The 19071-nt window shown below is 45.3% G+C and overlaps 1 protein-coding gene across 4 annotated transcripts in view; it reads right to left on the bottom strand.

Annotated features, from left to right (window-relative positions):
- Nucleotides 1-267: 267 nt before the first annotated feature.
- Nucleotides 268-19071, bottom strand: part of Mapkap1 (MAPK associated protein 1) — a 229522-nt gene continuing 210718 nt past the window's right edge. For all 4 annotated transcript variants that reach the window (XM_076845471.2, XM_076845473.2, XM_076845472.2 and 1 more), the window contains 2 exons: nt 4656-4753; nt 268-816 (listed from right to left, as the gene is read on the bottom strand). In XM_076845471.2, coding sequence (XP_076701586.2) covers nt 691-816; nt 4656-4753 — 224 coding nt within the window. In that variant the 3' untranslated portion in view covers nt 268-690. The remainder of the gene's footprint in view (nt 817-4655; nt 4754-19071) is intronic.

Genomic DNA, 19071 nt, shown 5'->3' with positions numbered 1-19071 from the left:
AAGGCTCCTGAAGAGGAAAGTGACAGCCTTGGACACACAGCCCCCTGCCCTCGTTCCTAACCCAGTTACTTCCTTAACTATCCTCAGAGCAAATGCACTCATTTAAACAAATGGCATAGTTAAAACTATTGACTAAGCCTTAAACATTTCTTCTGAGAAATCGAACCATAGCTTTTCCAATCTGCCTGTTCAATATGGGAACAGATTTTAAAGAGAATAACATAATCAATCTCCACCCCAAAGAATGGTCCATCATACCAACCATGATAAAGAGTACACCTGTTTATTAAAAGGAAAAAAAGAAATATACACTTTTGTTCTTCATTTGCTTTAAGAAATTTGATCAAGTTGCAAGGAAATATCTGGCATGGCTATGTACAGGGTACATATGTATGGCAGGGTCATCGGGCAGTGAAGGCGGCTGGACAGCACATGGTTCTGCCAGCGGGTGGTCTGGCCCTGGGCATTGTTACTCAAAGCCACCACCAATCAGGCTGCAGTCCCCTGGCAATGTCCTCTGTCCTCCAACCTAGATGCCCCCTGGCCCCACCCCCTGCCCAAGAGCCCACTGACCCTGTGTCCGTGAGTTGGCCTCCCCCAAGCACTGTAGAGCACGGGGTGGGCTCTAGGGCCACCTGGCCCTGGCAGGCAGCTCAATCTGTGGCAACAGATTGAGGCTGGGGGCCAGTGTCACTGCTGCCCTGATTTCTTCTCCTTCTGGAAGCTGAAGCTTGTACGTCTGTTCAGTTTTCTTTGTTTTTGAGCAAAATATTCAGCCCGGGCGGTGCTTGCTCGTGATTCCAGGATGTAGTTAACCTAGGAAGCAAGAGGACACAGCTTGTCACTTGCCAGCCACGCGTGCTGCTTGCCTGGGGCAAAGCAGGGCAGGAGGAAGGCCTGTTCTGGGCTGGGTGCCGCAGGCCCAGGTGCTTTTCTGTGGCTGGACTCCCGGCACCCAGCACGCTGGCAGGAAGGATACGGTCCTGCTCTGGTTCAGGCTCCTCTGTCCCCGAGTGCTGGGGCTTCTTGATCCCAGCCCCAATGCCCACCCCCCTTGAGCTGAGCTGCCCCACGGTCTGCCCTTGCCTGCTTGGACTTGCACAGAACCTCCCGAGCTTCACTTTCCACAGGAGACAGACGAAACCATCGCGGGGACGACAGAGCAAGACAGGGCTCTCCATTCAGACCCCCATCAGCTTCCAGCACTATTTCCTTTAATGCTCCGGGGCCTTGAAGCCAAGGCTCATTCAACCAAAAGGAAAGGGAGGCTCCGAAAGGAGGCCGAGGGGGCTGAAGTCAGGGCCAGGGCCGTGAAGATGCTCAGCCGTCTGCTGCTCTCTGCACTCCCCTGAGGGTGTGTGTGTGTCTTTCAGGGTCACATGAGCAGCACCCACACTGCACAGAGCCTCCTCAGATACCGCCTGCTGTCACTGAGCTGGGCTTTGAGTGAACACCATGGCTTCTCTGAGCCCTTACGTTTCTACAAGTTACAGAAATAGAACTAGTTTCTAGTCTAGAAATAGACTAGAAACCCAAGTCTCCTGGCAAGGGAAGGCAGCTGGCACCATGCTGGTTCTACTCTGAGGGCCACTTGTCCTGGGCCTGGAGGGAGGGGCCTCTGCGAAGCCAAGAAGGAACCAGAGGCTCTGGAGGAGACAGCAAGAATGGCAGTTGCAGGACCCAGGCTCTGACACTGTCCCTCCTAACTTTCTGCTCTGATCGTCGCCAGCAGCAGGCGGGGAGGGCCAGCGTGTGGGTCCAGAAGGCCTGACACGCTCGGCCACTGCCTCGCCAAGGCACCAGCTGAGAGCAATAAATCATGAGGCCTGCAGGCCGGGTGCACGTCTGGGACAATGCAGACAATGTATGGAAACAGGAGGTTTTATCATTTTTAATGAAAGCAATCTTTGGATTATATTGTTTGCACACTCAGCCAACCTAGAGTTTTCAGTGTAGTTTTGGCACATGCAATTTGACAAAAGCATTTTAAAATGATCCTTAACAAGCCAACTATTTCCTAAATTTATTATCTTCAGTGCTTTGTGATAATCACATAGATAATTTTAATGGAAGATTAATGTAATAATCAAAAGATAAAAACGCCCTTTGGTCTGCCATTAGCTGGTTAATATGCTGTGGCTTAAAACTTGCACAATTTTATGCACTATAGAGTGTTTCACTTTCAATGCATTTTACAGCTTAAGGCATAAAAATATAGGGAGTTTTCATGGTCAATAAAGCCACAGCGTCCGTCACTCGATCACAAGAAGAACCTGATTTGAAGAGCCCAACGATTCCTCGGAGATTCATCTCCAAGCCTGCAGAATCAGGGACCACACATGGCTTAGCTCAATTACGTTCTGGTGGAATTAGGGCAGCTCTAGAAGTCCTCGGGGCCAGGTTCAAGTTGAGGCTCCACTCTGATGTGCTTTGTGGCCTTGAGCCTCCAACTCCTCATCTATAAAATGGGGACAACATCCACATTCTGCAGGACAGTTGGGAAGATTGGATGAGATAACGAACATGGAATATGTGCAGTCCGTCTCAAAAAATTGGGAGATGTTAATATTTCTACAAGGGGCGAGACACGATGAGGTGAAGTGACGGAGAGCATCAGCTCTGCCTCTCACCTCTCCTTGTAACCTGTCCTCTGATGAAAGCTCTGATTTCATGTAAAACTCCTGAGAGAGACTGACCCTGCAGAGCCTCTAAGGGCAACATTTCTGCTAAATTCCTGGGCACGGGGCTGGGCTCTGTTAGCCAGTGCTGGTGCCTGCCCCGACACCATGGGAATGTGGCTAAGACCAAGTACTCCAATTGCTATAAAAATCAGAAGTGGGGGAAGTGAAGTTTAATCTTCCATCAGGACCACGATCATTAGCTCTGAGTAAATCAGGCCTGGGCTTGCTGCGACTCTCCCGGAGTCTTCTGCATGATGCAATATTTCTACAAACATTTTGATATGAAAACAGACATTTTAGGGGAGGCGACAGGCCTCAGGGATTTTGCAGAAAAGCATCTGCTTCCAGGGAGCATTTGGTCCTGTAAAATGATTTCTTTGCACTTGATCTTCCACAGTCTCATATTGAAGTCATAAACCTGTGTTTCTGTCATCAATCTGCTGTTGTGAAAATTATTTTGATGTCAAACACAGGATTATAATTTCACTAGAATCCTTCTCAAGTCTTGAATATTTTAATGCTGGCTATAAAAATAAGTCCAGTCCCTGACGGGGTACTGGAATATTTCTTCACCTACTCCCCAACACTTGGCAGTTCCTTGGGCTGTCTTGTGATGATCTCAGCTTGCTGGTGGCCACAGTGCTGGGTGGGTACATTGTTCTCAGTCTCTGTCTGAGGGAGGCTTGGTCAAGGTGGTCATGAATCTCCCACCTTCCATTCCACTGACCATCTTGCCCTAACTATCCTCCCAGCAGCATGAGATTTCTGACTTCTCTCCTGCTACTTCCAAAGACCTTTGCAGTCATGGGACTTGAGCTCAAAATATGCCTGAGAAGTGATTCCATTTGGTTGGAATCTCCCATTCAATTCTTTTAAGGCTACACACATCTAGGGGATTAGGAACATAAATTCTGGAAACTGTTAAGCCTAGGGTCGAGTTCTAGTTCTGCTAAGAGTCACCATCCTGGCTAAGTTACTTTTCTTTGAGCCTCATCACCCAGAAAATGGGAACAATTGGATGTGCCTATCTCATGGCCCTGTGAAGGACCAACCAGACTGGGTCTAAGAAGCCCCTGGCCCAGGTCCTGCACAGGGCAGTCCCTCAGCGTATCTTCACGGCTTCAATTGTCACTGCCTGATGAGTCTCCTCTTGAGAAGAGAACGGACCATGCCTAGAGAGTCCTGGCATGCGGCATTTGCTCTGCATGCTGGCAGCCCTTTGGTGGGGTGGGGCAGCATCAGTACCATGACCCCCACCTCATAGGTGGGAAAACTGAGGCTCAGAGAGGTGGGGTCACACAACCAGAGGTGGGGGAGTCAATTCTGGCTCAAACCCCTCCGCCTGTGCCCTTCGCAGGTTGCTGGACACTATGCCTTCTCTCACGTCATTCAGGTCCTGCTCTCCCCGACTCCCATCTACCTGGCACCCTGTGACTATTAACATCTTTTGTGAATTTTCTGTTTCATTCCGTCTCCCCTGACAAAGGCAGGGCTCTCTGGGGACAGGGACTGGCCTGTCACCATGGTATCTGGAGCTCAGGGTGGACTGCTGTGGTTGGTAAAGCCCAGTAGGAGCTGATGCGTTTCAACAGGTGCTGATGGGCACCCCAAGCACGATGAAGCCTTTTCCCAGCAACTGTCTTCTTGGGTCTGCTCCAGGGGCCTGAGGAGCTGCTGCCAGGGCTCAGAGGGAGATAAACGGTGTGTGGAAGGACCACAGGGATACAGGAGGAGCTGGATCATTAGAGGCTGGGAGGCAGCTGAAGGGGGGCCTGCTTCAGCTGAGGCTGACACGGAGCTGCTGACCTCAAGGCCTGGCTTGGGCCTGGTGCGCATCAGCAGGGCCACCAGTTCCCTCATCTACAAAACTGGGCCCAGGAACCAAGTCCTACTGGGAGGGAAAGTGGCTGAAGCCAGGCTAGACAGGGCAAAGGCAGGAGCATTCGACCCGTCCCTGAGTCAAGGAGCACTCACCTTGAGCACGATTTCATTGACGGTAGCAGCGTCAGACTCAAAGTAGAGGTGTTTATAGTCATGATTGCTTAGATACGTGAGTTTAAATATTGCATGACCTGGAGAGACAGAGAGAGGGAGGCAGTGATGAGGGTCCCATGAGTGCTCCCCTCACCATCCCGACTGGAGGGTAGGTGGAGGCTGGGCAGATCTCCTGTTCCTGGAGTGGCTGGTCTTCACGTCCTGGGCTGGGTGTAAAATGGACAGTAAAGGAGAACAGACTGAGTGGCCACCTGGGCCCGCTCCACTCTGGAGTGTGTGCAGGCAGTGCCACCCCAGGAAGACTCCTGCGCAGGCTCTGCATTACCACGGGGCTGCTTCCATAGGATAACTGTGTGGAAAGGGAATATTTTTAAGGTAGAGCCAACTGACACCAGATTATTACTCTGGAAATGAACTAACATTGTTTAAAGTCAAGTAAACACAGCAGGCAGGGCAGGGCCAACCGCAGCCCCTTCCTGGAGCTTCTGCTCCACGGCCTGGGCTCCTACAGGAGCAGGAGTCCTACTGGAGGAGTTCCTGGCCTTGTGTCCCAGATGGAAGCTGTTCCCAAGGGCTGCTGGTCACTTCCGCCCCAGAAGGATGGACAGGGTATGGCTCTACAGACTACGGGTGGCGCCTCACAGAGCAGACTGCCTGAGGGGCCAGCACTTTTGACACAAATCCCACCAAGTCCAACTCCTTCCTGTTTCCCACCCCTACAGAATAACAGTGTCATTTCTGGGCCTACTCCATCTAGCCTCATGTCCCCATGTCCCCACAGGCAGCCTGTGGTGCTGCCCTGACCTCTGCACAGGCTCTGTATTGCCTCAGATGCCCTCTTACTGACCTTTGTGCAAAGGCCTTGCTGGCCCTTGGTGACCTGGCTCAAATGGTGCCACACTGGGCGAGTCTTCATAGATGCATGGCCAGGTGGAGGCCTGCCCTGCTGCACGTGGCTTGTTAAGGAAACCTGTTTCTTGTTTTGCCACACCTGCAGCCATGTCTGCGCTTCCTGTGCTTAACCTCTGGGCCAGACACAGCAACCAGATCCCTCCTCGGAACTGAGACAGATGCCGGCCTGCCTGGCGACTCTTGGTCTCAGCCCATGTGAAGGTCCCTTATCTGCATGTACTGTCCTTGGGTTCTGGGAGCCCCAGCAGCTCTCTAAGAACTAATTCTTTAATCTTAGCTATCTTGAAACTGGTTTCCATTATTGGCACCAAAAGAACATTGTCCAAGAGCGACACATCATTGATGCTCGGCAAACCTGCCTAAAGCCAGGAGGAGGGTGGTCCCATATCCACCTGCGGCCGGCCTCCTGCATCAGCCAAAACGCTTCCCCTGGTCTGCTCCAGTGGATCTCAGTGCCTGAAGATTAAAATTCAGCATATCCTTCCAGTAGACCTCCTCATTCGTTGTCCTTTTAATTGAAGAAGTGGCTGGTCAGTTATTAATTAATAATATATCACCCATATTACTGTAAGTTCACCTCTTTCCGGGAGAAATCTTGGAGACTTTATTTACAGTAGCTAATTTTTCAGATTTCCAAAAATAAACTGATATATGCTGTACATTTGTGGCCAGAAAAGTTGAACTGCTGGTATTTTATCCTGGAAACATCATTACAAAATACTAATTGTGACTATAAATCGTATATTGAAAAAATTAGCTGATAGTTTCTTAAAAACCCCACTTTTGGTCCCTTGACAAATTTAGCCTGATTCTAAATCATGGCACTAAAAGTCAGAATGCTTGACTGGAAGCTAATCACTGTTAATATATAAATTACTTATTTCTGATAAGGGAGTGAATCTTACTTAAATCGGGGTGTGTGTATGTCTGCAGTCATCATCATAGAACACTGGAGTCTTGCTGGTGACATCACCATGTGGAGGAACAATAGAGATACCTTTGTTGGCCATCTATGAAGGACACAGGGCTGTGAAGGACAAACAGAGACAACCCCCGCAGGAGCCCTTACTGCTGACACGTGGCCATGACAGACACAGATACCAGAGCCTAGGGCTAGAAAGGACCAGAAGGTCTTAGGGAGGCCTGCAGACCTGAAGCTTCGGGGTTCACTGGCCCCTCTGATAAGTGATCTCATGCACGGTCTACACCACCTGCTCCTGCTCATCACTGACAATACTAAATCTCAAGATGCAGGGAGCATGTTTGCCTGGAAAGCTGAGACACCATTAAAGACAGTCTGGGACTTTAGGTATAGTCAAACCTAAAAATGGCACTTGGGATGTGCAGCTTGCATGGGCCTGGGGCCTCAGGAAGGATGCCTGGATACTCTCCCCTTGGGGCTGTGGCACCATGGAGCCTGTCAACTGCAGGCTCACAGGGGAGAGGGGCAACAGTCATGTGGAAGAAAAAAAAAATTATCCCAAACCAAGTCTCCTGAAAGGTTAGCTGAACCCATGCCTGTGCTCTGTATTTTGCTGTGCATGGGGGGCTGTGGGTCCCTTGCCTGTCCCCTGTGTTCATTCTAGTGTCCGGCTGAGGAAGAGGAGCAGGTAGAATGAAGAAGAGCCATCTCGCCTGACCTCTGATGTGCTCTTCCCTCCCAGTGAAACCGCCCACCCCACCAGGAGGGAATGGAGGGGTCCATCTGGAGTGCTGTGTTTGTACCAAAACAATTAAAGTTGTCATTTAGTAACCAGGCTAAGGCTGGTGGACAGCCACAGCAGTGGAGAGCCAGGAGCAAGAGCCCTGGGGTATAAATCGTATATTGAAAAAATTAGCTGATAATTGTCCCTTGAGCCTAGTTCAAGGGCAGCAGCCATGTTTTCACCCATGCTAGACACCACAGGACAAAGGGGAGCTCACTCCCAAGAGCTCTTGCTTGAAGGCCTGCTGTTCTGATGGATGCCCAGGAGGGCAATTTTACTCAGTCCAGGCTCTGCCAAGAGCACAGGCTAGTTCAAGGGACAGGAAATGAACTCGGATAGTCCAGTGTAGTGAGCACTAGGGGGAAGGTGAGCACAGGGAGCTGCCGTGGAGACGTGGAGATAGAGGTGGCTGGCTTGGAGTGAGGAGGACCCTCAAGGACAGTTTCTTGGAGAGCTGACACCTGAGAAATCTTGGAGGACAGGGTGTTAGCTGAGTGTAACAAGGCAGGGGCGACACAGCACTGACAAACTGGCTCTGTGGGAGCCCCGAGTAGAGCAGGGTCATGCATGATGGGCAAGTAGGAGGTGACATGGGAAAATGCGAGCTTCATGAGCTGATAGGGCCACTAGTGTGTTCTGAGCAGGCAGTAAAATAAATGGGAGAACTGCGTTTCCGGGTGTTCCCTGGACCCCTGGAGGCAGTGAGACCAGATGCACAGTCACAAAGGTAGGTGTGGATGTGGTTTTGATCTTGACAGGCGCAGGAAGCGTGCTGAAAAGGGACTGCTAGAGGACCACACAGAAGGGAACACGGCAGAACTGTGGACTTCTCCATCAGAATAACAGCTAATCATCAGAACTCAGACTGTATAGCTTTAACCAATCCAAACCTATACAGTCAAACTTAACAAGTTAATTCACCACTTGCTGAAAACAAATCTGTCAATAAACACAAGTAATTAATGCTACATGCTAAATTTTTACTAGAAGTGTCTGGGAAGATGGAACAAGCTGCACGTGAACACTGATGAACTGAGTAAGAAGAGTCTGTGTCACTCTCTGCCAGCCTCAGTGTCTCCAGGTCACTTTGGGAAGGCATAAAGAGGGCTCAGGCCACCTTCTTGGCTGCAGCCCACCAGGGCATCTGTCTCGGGCATTAGAGGGAATCAGGTGGGCAAGTTACCCTCAAAATTTCAAAGAATACCAGCAGTTTCATAGGAAAGGGGTAAGCCATGGGAGCACAGTGCCTCTATCAAAGTGTCAGCTGAGAGTCAATATTCCACTTAGTTCCAATTAACTTGTTTGGACTGTTAAATTCTGTTTGGAAATTAAGGCAACCCTGGAAACCTGACATGCTGAGAATAAAAACATGAACCCTGGAGGTAGAGCTGGGGTGAGCTCCACCTGTGGGGTTTCGTGTCATCACCTCCACACATATGATCACAACTACATGATGTCACATTACACCTACACATGCATGAATGTGTCTATCTCATATACATCCCTGGGCTCAATAGGTGGTGGTAATTCGTTACAACTGTGATGGAACTGATACTTGAAGATAAAATGCTCATTACTTTAAAGATTTTGATTTTAATTTGTCCTTGTCTGAACAGTCTAGCTTTTACAGTGCTGTAGGAATAAAATGCAATGTAACATGGTATAAATGTGGCATCTAAGTACTGGTCACACACTCAAGGAAGACACTGAAACTATACATCTGCTTTTGAATATTGAAATGAAAATGTGGATATGCAAAAATGTATTTACACAAACCTATTTTTTTTCAAAGTAAACCAGAGAAGATGGAATCTAACACTGAGCAGAAACCAATTAGCAGCATGAATGTCAGAAGTGGAGACGTTTGAGCTTCTGTGCTTTAATTTATCTTCTGCATTATGCATTTGAAACAGGTTCCTCGGGCCCTTGCAGGGGAGAAGCCACCCTAGAAAGACTGCCGGTACCTAGAAATGGGGCAGCTAAGGCTAAGAGGACAGTGACTTCGACACCCCCTGCCAAAACAGTGCTTAGCTTCCCACTGCAGATTGTGGACAGGAGGGTCCCTTAGCATACTTGGTGGCACTGTGGCTGGTAACGACTAGTCAAAGCTGGGGCTTCCAAATGAGCCTGCACCCACCTTTGTCTAAAATTCCTTGTCAATAACACCAGAAATAAACTTGAATTTCATTCTGCTTCAATTAAAAAATTACATGAAAAATTGCTAGAAATACAGAAGACAAAGGAAAACCCGCCACATTTCACTCCATGATCCTAACACTGGTACACAAGGACATCATGGTCACTTTTCTAGCTGTCCTCATGTTTTTCATATGGTTGTAATCATTTTATTCCTACAGCACTGTATACTAAAATCTGAGCTAAATTTCTTTTAAACTTAACATTTTATCATACCCCTGCCTCTGCTGCAACACAGTCTGTCTCTACAACCATTTCTGTTGCAGGGGATGGAACCCAGGGGTGCTCTACTACTTAACTACATCCCCAGCACTTTTTGTTTTTTATATTGAGACAAAGTCTCAATAAGTTGCTAGGGCTGGCCTCAAATTTGGGATCTTCCCGCCTCAGCCTCCTGAGCAGCTGGGGTTAAGGTGTGCACCTCCACACTTGGCCCTAGCCATCTCTTTCAATGGCTGCACTTCACTCCAGTATGGAGATGTGCACCACAGTTCATGCTGCTGACTCCTGGGCATCTGGTTTAGCATAAATGGCCAGCATCATAAGGAAGGCCAAAAGGATTTTTTTTTTTTTAAGGATTTCTCAATTCCTTTATAACAGGCACAATACTTTAAAAAAAAAATGAATTTCTAGGGTCTGATTTTTCCTGATCCCCCTGGTTTGGAAAGGGTGTGGGAAACTCCTGTTGGGCTTCTTGGGAGAAACTGATGGAGGTGTACTTTCTTTGGGAAAGGCTGTACTCTTCTGTAGGTGCTTGTAGGAAAGGCTGGGCTGGGTCTCCTTGGTCTCGGAGCTGAACACGCATGCCTTCTTGGGCCTCACTGTGAGCATCAGCCCTGAGTTGCCTGCAGAGCTTCAGTTCAATGTAACTCAACTGGCAATTCAACTGCTGCTCCTCCCTGAGCATCCAGAAGCAGAGGCGGAGGGACTATAATGACCTCTCTGACTGTTGGAGCAGCTGCATCTGACCTATTTGCACTTCTGCCTGTACTTTTCAATCTCGCTCTTTGGTTCTTTCCTGTAAACATAATTAAGTCTAATTATAAAAACTCCTACAGCAACATGATTTCCCCCCTTCCTCTAATATAGTGAAAACACTCCTGCTAAGGCCACTACACCCTCAATGTTGAGAGCCCCTGAAGAGCCTTCTCAGCTGTATCCGATATTTCCTGAAGACCCTGTACCTGGGTTTCCACCCTGTACCTGGGTTTCCATGGAGCCACAGCCACTTGGTTCTTCAGGCCAGTTCTCTTGCCAGTTTCTGTTTCCTCTCTGTCTTCACTCCCTCCTTCCTGTTAATGGTGATCCTCCTGTGTTCCACCTCGCTCTTCACCTCTTCTAACTTTACTTGTGTCCTCTGTCAAGTTTGCCCCTTGGATTTTAATTACTACTCCTATGTGTTCATGATCCCAGAGCAAGTATCTGGCCGAGACCCTTCTCCAGAGTTTCAGACCTGCAGTTCTTTCTGCGGCCATCTTCACATGGCCAGCATCTCAGCATGACCGGAACAGCATCTTCCCTTAAAGAAAATGTGCGGTCAGTGCCACTGGAGGCCTCACCACACACCAAGTCCAGTTCTAGGCATTTGCTCCCCTAAATAGCTCTCACATGTTCACCTTCCAGTGCTCCCTAATCAGATTCCTCACCTAGGTCCCGATCACCCACTGAGTCCTCTCTGGTTCTCCAACTTTGGATCATGTCTTCTTCAGATCTAAGCACCTACCCACAGGAGCCAGGAGTGGAGGTACATACCTATAATCCCAGCAACTCAAGAAGCTGAAGCAGGAGGATTGCAAGTTCAAAGCTAAGACCTTAGTACCTTAGTGAGGTCCTAAGTAATTTAGCAAGACTATCAAAAAAAAAAAAAAAAAAAAGGGCTGGGGAAGTGGTTCAATGGTAAACTGCTCTGGTTTCAATCCCTAAAACAAAACAAAACACAGCACATCAGAATGCCTCCCTTTCCTCCTTAAGACTCTAAAATGCTTCTTTTTCTGTAATCCTCAGAATCAGGATTGAGAGAATCAAGAGAATCAGAATCAAGTCCAAGCTTCTTCTTCGTCTTCTCTTTTTTTTTTTTGTGGTGGTGCTAGGGATTGAACCCAGGGCTTTGTGCATGTGAGGCAAGCATTCTACCAACTGAGCCATATCCCCAGCCCCAAGTCCAAGCATCTTAAGATGATCAAGACTTCAGATCAAGAGTTCTCAAACTTCTTGACCTCAGAAGCCTCTTTATACTCTTAAACATTTTTGAAGAGACCAAAAGCTTTACTGATGAGGATTATACCCATTAATATTTATTGTCCTAGAATTAAAACAGAAATCTAAGATTATTCATTGGAAAAAAAACACTACAAGTTAACATAAACGTTTCTTTCATTTTCATTTTTAATGAATGGAAAAATCTTTATATTTTCCTAAACAAACAAAAATTAGGAGTGGCACTATTTTATATTTTTGAATTCTGATATTTAGTTTCGCAGAACAGCTGGATTAACCTATGTGCTTCTACATTTGATGTGTGATGATATATTTTAGTTGAGGTATGTGAAGAAAAGCCAGTTTCACACAGATATGTTTTTAGAAAAAGGAATTCCTCTTATATACCAGGGGAGAGAACCACCACCGAGCCATACCCCTAGTCCAGGAGGTAAATTTAAGAAATTTTCTTTGTAAAATTTTTTTTGGAGTACCAGAGATTGAATTAAGGGGCACTCAACCACTGAGCCATATCCCCAGTCCTATTCTTTTGTGTTTTATTTAGAGCCAGGGTCTCACTGAATTGTTGAGTGTCTCACTTTTTTGCTGAGGCTGGCTTTGAGCTCGTGATCCTCCCGAGCTGCTGGGATTACAGGCGTGTGTCACAGCGCCGGCTAAATATTTTTTGATTCTACCCCAAACTTGATAAATGGGAGTTTCTTAAAGATTAGTTACAATATGGAATCTAAAATCTCATTAGTGGGGCTGTGGTTATAACTCAGTGGTACAGCACTTGCCTAGCATGTGTGAGGCCCTGGGTTCGATCCTCAGCACCATATAAAACAATAAATAAATAAAATAAAAAGTACTGTGTCCAGCTACAACTAAAAAATAAATGTTTTAAAAAATAAAGGTATAAAAATTACAATAACAAAAAATTATTAAAAAATAAAATCTTCGGGGGCTGAGGATGTGGCTCAAGCAGTAGCGCGCTCGCCTAGAATGCGTGCGGCCCAGGTTCAATCCTCAGCACCACATACAAACAAAGATGCTGTGTCTGACGATAACTAAAAAAAAAAAAATAAATATTAAAAAAAAAAAAACAAAAAAACCTTGGGGCTAGAATTGTAGCTCAGAGGTAGAGCGCTTGCCTAGCATGTGTGAGGCACTGGGTTTGATTCTCGGCACCACATATAAATACATAAAAATAAAGGTCCACTGACCACTAAAAAATGTATTTTAAAAACAAACAAACAAATAAAACCTCATTAGTAAACTTTCTGTACTCAGTTACATTAAAATCCATTAGTTGGGTTTCACACTCTGAATCTTTTTTAACTTCGTACAGTAGTCTGGGAAATATTGGTTTACTAAGCTGTGCTGACCTTCCAGATGTTGAAATATTTTATTATACACTATCAAAAAAAATTACCTTCATCAATAGCACCACTGGTGCCCATTAAAAAAGTCTTTAAGCAACGAGAAGCCAACCTCACAGCGATGAAAACTAGTTTTCACCCGAAGACTTGAATTTCATCACTGGCAAAGAGCATTGTCACTTGTTTTTCTTGAAGTGATAGATCCACTTCCTTTACTTTTAAAAAAATGTCTGCCAAAGACTCAATTTTGGATAACCATAGTTTGTCAGTCATTCTTTCAAATAAAATAACTTTGTAAGTATTTTGCCTTAAGAAACAAGAATTCTACTTCCGTATGCAATGCAGAAATGCTTCTATGTACTTCAGGAAGTGAATTAAGAGCAAAGGTTTAGGGGGCCTTTTGATAATTTCATTGAAGTCTAAGCTGTTTCAATAACAAAGTATTAACTAATTCTTAAGCTCTTATTCTTAAGCTTTTGAAAGTTAGCAAAAAATAAGTTCTGTATCTGGAAATTTCCTCCATGGAAGGACCTCAGTCTGTGACAAGCTAGAATTTGCAAGTGTTCTATGTGAGGCTAATTAACAATAACAAGGCCTCATCTATCCAGAATCACCTGCATTTAACCAGCTCTAGGAAAAGAGGCCAGATAAGTAAGCATGGTTGAAGTTTGTTAAAAAGACTTTATAAAGCCTGAGTTGGTGCTGGGCTAGTCATCAACGAGAAGCACAGACATCTGACTGTTTGGCTTTGTGTCAGTGGCAGAGAGAAAAGCACAGCCTGCTATCCTTTCTATATAACTTTGGACAAGCGGAGCAACTTCTTTGAGCCGCAGTTTACTCACTTGATGGGTGGGAATAATATCTGCCTCCCAGAGTTATTAGGAGTATATAATGCTAGGGTAAAGTCAAATGATCTTGAAGTTACATAACAAATGTAGATAAAACCCAAAATAGCTGCAAGAGTTAAGTGACACATGTGAAGCCTTGGAACACTGCCTGATAGGAGAGAATCCTTTTTTCCTTCACTTTCTAAGACAAACTTTTTCTATAAAGGGCCAGAGGGTAAATATTTTAGGTTTTATGAGCCAAGGGGCAAAATTAAGGATATTTTTATAATACAGGTCTACTATGAGGATAGTGGTTTTTTTTTTTTTTTGCCTTAGTTGGGGGATGATATTTTACCTAAATAGAATTTTAAATTAACTGTTGCCTATCATGAAATCAATTGCAAATATTCATCTGCAAAAAATCATTTTTATCTCACAAGACATGAAAACAGGGGGTGGGTTGGATTTGGCCTGTGGGCCAGTTTGCCAATCCCTGCTCAGGTTTCGCTTGCTCAATTCCTTTCTCTTGGTTCATTCCATACAGTTGCTAACAGTGACACTTCAAGCACTCTTATTTTCTGTGTAGATTTGGGTTCCCATCTGGTATTTTCCTCCTCTAGCCTTTAACATTTCTTGTAGTGAAGGTTTAGTGGTGAAAAATTCTTACATTTCTTGGATTGTATGAAGTGTCTTTATTTTGACTTCATTTCTGAATGATATTTCACTGAATATAGACTTTCAGGTTGACAGATTTTCTTTTAGCATGTCGAGATGCCACTCCATTGTCTTCTGGATTGCATTATTTCTGATGGGAAGTCAGCAATCAATCTTATCTCAGTTCCTCTACACAGCATATCTTTTCTCTTTGGCTGCTTAAAGATATTTCTCTTTGTCACTGGTTCTTGGAAATTTGATTATGATGTGCCTTAATGTGTTTTTAATATATATTTATCCTGCTTAGCCTTTGCTGGGCTTCCAAGAGTGGTGGTTTGATATTTTTAACCAAATTTTGAATAGTTTTTCTATTCCCTGACACCGTAAATATGTATATTAGAACACTTGACATTATTCCACAGTCTCTATTCTTTTCATCCACTTTTCCTTCTGTGTTTCAGTTAGAATAGTTTGTTTGTATTGTTCTGTTTTATGGGTCACTGATTGTGCCGGCAGATTCTGAAGTGGATCTCATTGATCCCACCACTTGCTCTTCATGCTCCTATGTAGTTCTTTGGTTTTGTTTATGGGCTGGACTTATAGTGGCTTTCTTCTAATAGATAAACGATTTGACAGACATGCTGGATGTCATTTCTGAGATGAGGCTATCAAGGACTGACTTCTTCCTTGCTGCCACCCTCTTGCTCTTATTTACTTTGATGAAGCCAACTACCATCTTGGGAGCATCCCTATGGAGAGGCCCATGTGATAAGGAACTGAACAAACTCAACTCTGCCATAACCCCTCTGTGAGTCTAGAAGCAGATTCCATCCCAGTTGAACAAATGGCTCAGGCTCTGGCTGACATCTTTACTAGGTCTTATGAGGCTATGCTAGATCCCTGACCCACCAGACTATACCATAAGCCAACACCAAATTTGGGGGCAATTTGTTATGTCAGCAAAAGATGGCTGACATCTTTACTAGGTCTTATGAGGCTATGCTAGATCCCTGACCCACCAGACTATACCATAGCCAACACCAAATTTGGGGGCAATTTGTTATGTAGCACCACAGGGGGAAAAATTGTCCATTTTCTAATCATTTATGATAGAAAGGTGAATCTGGTAGCAGTTACCCTGTTTTGCATGTTGCACATGGGCTTCTCATAAGCAAGACACATTTTGATTTTAATGAAAGTATGGCTTGCTTCTTCTATGTCTTTGGTAATAACTCTCACACACACACACACACACACACTCATCTTTCTTCCTAATCTAATTTGCTCCCATTAGTGAATATTTTGATCCAGGTGTTATTATTTTCATTTTTAAATTTTTTTTTAATATTTATTTTTTAGTTGTAGTTGGACAATATCTTTATTTTATTTACTTGTTTTTATGTGGTGCTAAGGATTGAACCCAGGGCCTTGCACGTGCTAGGTGAATGCTCTACCGCTGGAGCCCCAACCCCAGCCCAAGGTGTTATTATTTTCTTAGCTCTACATTTTTTCTTTTTCTAAAATACATTTTTTAGTTGTAGTGGGACACAATACCTTTATTTTATTTATTTTTATGTGATGCTGAGGATCGAACCCAGTGCCTTACAAGCGCCAGGCAAGCGCTCTACCACTGAGTCACAGCCCCAGCCCTCGGCTCTACATTTTCATTTGGTTCTTCTTAATAGTTTCCATTTCTCTTCTGAGTTCTTTTTTCCTTTAAGTTCTTGAATGCATTTATAATAGCCATTTTAAAGCATACTTGTGTGCTATTTCTATCATCCCTGTCACTTTTGGCTTTATTTTTATTGATTGAATTTGTCCTGTTATAGGACACATTTTCCTGCTTCTTTGCATGTCTAATTTTTGATTGAATGCTGAACACTATCAATGTTACACAGGTTGTGACATCTGTGACGGGTTGCTGTCCTTTAGAGAGAACTGGGCTTTGTTCTGGAGGCAGCTTATTTACTTATGGATCAGTCTGATCCTTTCAAGATTCCTTTTAAAGCTTTGTTTGGCAAGGACTAGAGCAGTCTTCAACCTAGGGTAGTGCAGTCCAGCTCCTAAGGCACAGCCTCCCTACAGTCACTACTAAATGCCCTGGATGTCCCACTCTGGTTGGTCCGATCTCTGGTTTATGGCTGTTTTCTGCTGGCCCTGTGAGGTCCCTACCTTGGGCCTGCACAGCTTGGCATGCAATGAAAGACGGAGGATTCTTCTGAGAGCTGCTTCATAGTACAGCTCCTTTCTTCTGTCCTTTGTTCTGTGAGTTCCAAGGCCTCAGCATCCCCAGCTCTTCTCTTGGTCTCCTGGCTCATGAGACTGTTAAAATGGCCTTAGGTTCTCCCTCCCTGAAAAGGCAGGTGGAAAGTCAATGGGATGCCTTGCCTCATTCACGTCTCTTCTCCCAAGATCACAAGTCTGAACTGCCTGTTCTCCAAGGGCTGAAACAAGTTTTTAAAACTATTTTGTCCAGGGCTAGGGATACATCTCAGTTGGTAGAGTGCTTGCCTCACATGCACAAGGCCCTAGGTTCAATCCCCAGCACCACAGGGGGAAAAAATTGTCCATTTTCTAATCATTTATGATAGAAAGGTGAATCTGGTAGCAGTTACCCTGTTTTGCATGTTGCACATGGGCTTCTCATAAGCAAGACACATTTTGATTTTAATGAAAGTATGGCTTGCTTCTTCTATGTCTTTGGTAATAACTTAAAATCTAAGTGCCCCATTTACTTATTACAAAAATACAATTTGGAGCTTGGCAGGAGGCAAGAGAATACAGATTTTCTCCATTATTTATCCAGTTGAGAAATCTCTCTCTGTTTTTCAGTAGGGAAGAGCCTCTTCTCAGGGTCTCTTCGTCTCTTCCTGAGGTTAAAAATCAAGAAAAGAATGAATCTGAAGAAATGACAATCAAGGAAATCTAGAAAAATGAAAATGTGTGCAAAATGTTCATTATACATAGAAAATTGTTCTGTTATTATGGGTCCACGAGCCCAAGTCAACAATTGAGTGGAAGCATAATAGCAAGAAGGTGGCTTCTCTCAGGTGGAAAAATGTTGATACCCTCAAAATGTCTTCTACTCTAATGAACATTCCAAACAACACAAGCAAATTCCTTCTTGTTTATTAGTAAGTCCTAGGGGAAAAAAATGAAGAAAATTTGCAGAGAATGTAAGAAAACTCAACGAGTATCTCAGCACCAGCCAATCTTCCCCAGGATGCAGACCTTCGGCGTATCACCTAACATGCCCCAGCAGCCCTGGGAGCAGCTGCAGCCCCGACACCTAGTCTGGGTAATGCGCTCCTCTTACCAAATGTTGAGGTTCCCAGGAGAACTGCCGCCTCCTAAGCTCATGAATGTTGACCCTTCCAGGACTACTGTACCGAAACACCTCTTTTCCAGAAACTACAGTCCCATCTATCACACGCTGAGAGTAAACAGCAGTAGCAGTTTCAGAGCAAGACGCTGCATCTGCCTTGTCACTACAACCTTGGAGACTTCCCCACTGTGCCTCCGTTTCTCCTTGCTGAAGAGCCACACTTGCTCTTGGCTGATTACAATTCTGGAAGCACTTTTAAATGTTCAGCCTGCCTTGGCAGTTAGGGCAGGAGCCATGAGTACTGGTTGGAGCCCCTGGAGAAGCTGCTGGATTTCTGGAAGTGCAGCTAGAAGCATAAGCAGGCACGGACAGTGCGAAAGTCAGGTGTCAGCTGAACATGACCAGGTCAGTCAATGGGACAAAGGCTGGTTGGCCAAGTTCTCAGGGGCCTGAACCATCCTGAAACATGGCGACGGCCCATTTAACAGCAGATCGCAGTCTGAGGTTGCTGGAAACCAAATTGGGTCAGAGAACCTAAGAACAGAGCTGGCATCTGATGATGTAAGCTGGCCCCAGCTGTTTGTCTTCACCTTTCTCCTGTGCCACAGTTCAGGTCTTTCCCTCCCACACTCTTGGAAAAATTGAGGTGGTCCCCCTGGTTGCCTAAGCCCATCTCACCGGCAGCTCCCTTGTTTTGGAAGGAGATGATAAATAAATCAAAACGCACTAAGCAGCACTTCCACAGGCACTCGCCGCCTTCACTGAATGTGCACCTCATCAATCACACTATTGTCTGCTTGAAAGGCGAGCCTTGTAAATGTCATATCCACTCAGGCCCAAGGAGAGGCGCATCCAAATGCAGCAAGGAGTTTTAATTGGATAGTGTAATTAAACTAAAAAACCCCAGCAGACTCCCTTTGACAGGATAGATGAAGACCCCTTTTAATAGGGCTAGGAAACATATCTGTTAAAAGGATGAGGCACTGCCTGCTCCTGATTGTGCTCCAGAGTACTCTTATGAAAAGGCAATTCAATAACTGGGGCATTTAATATGGTAGAGTCCGTTGTGTTCTGTAATCAGGCAGTACTTACCGTATTTGATCTGGAACTTATGAAATAAGTCCTTGTCAGAGAATAAAAATACAGCCCAGCTTGTCTGCTAATGTTTGGAGTGCCCAGACTTCCTGGGCGTCAGGCAGA

This window comes from Callospermophilus lateralis, chromosome 2 (assembly GCF_048772815.1).
Source record: "Callospermophilus lateralis isolate mCalLat2 chromosome 2, mCalLat2.hap1, whole genome shotgun sequence".
Lineage (NCBI taxonomy): Eukaryota > Metazoa > Chordata > Mammalia > Rodentia > Sciuridae > Callospermophilus > Callospermophilus lateralis.
This window is presented reverse-complemented; position numbering and strand designations above follow the sequence as displayed.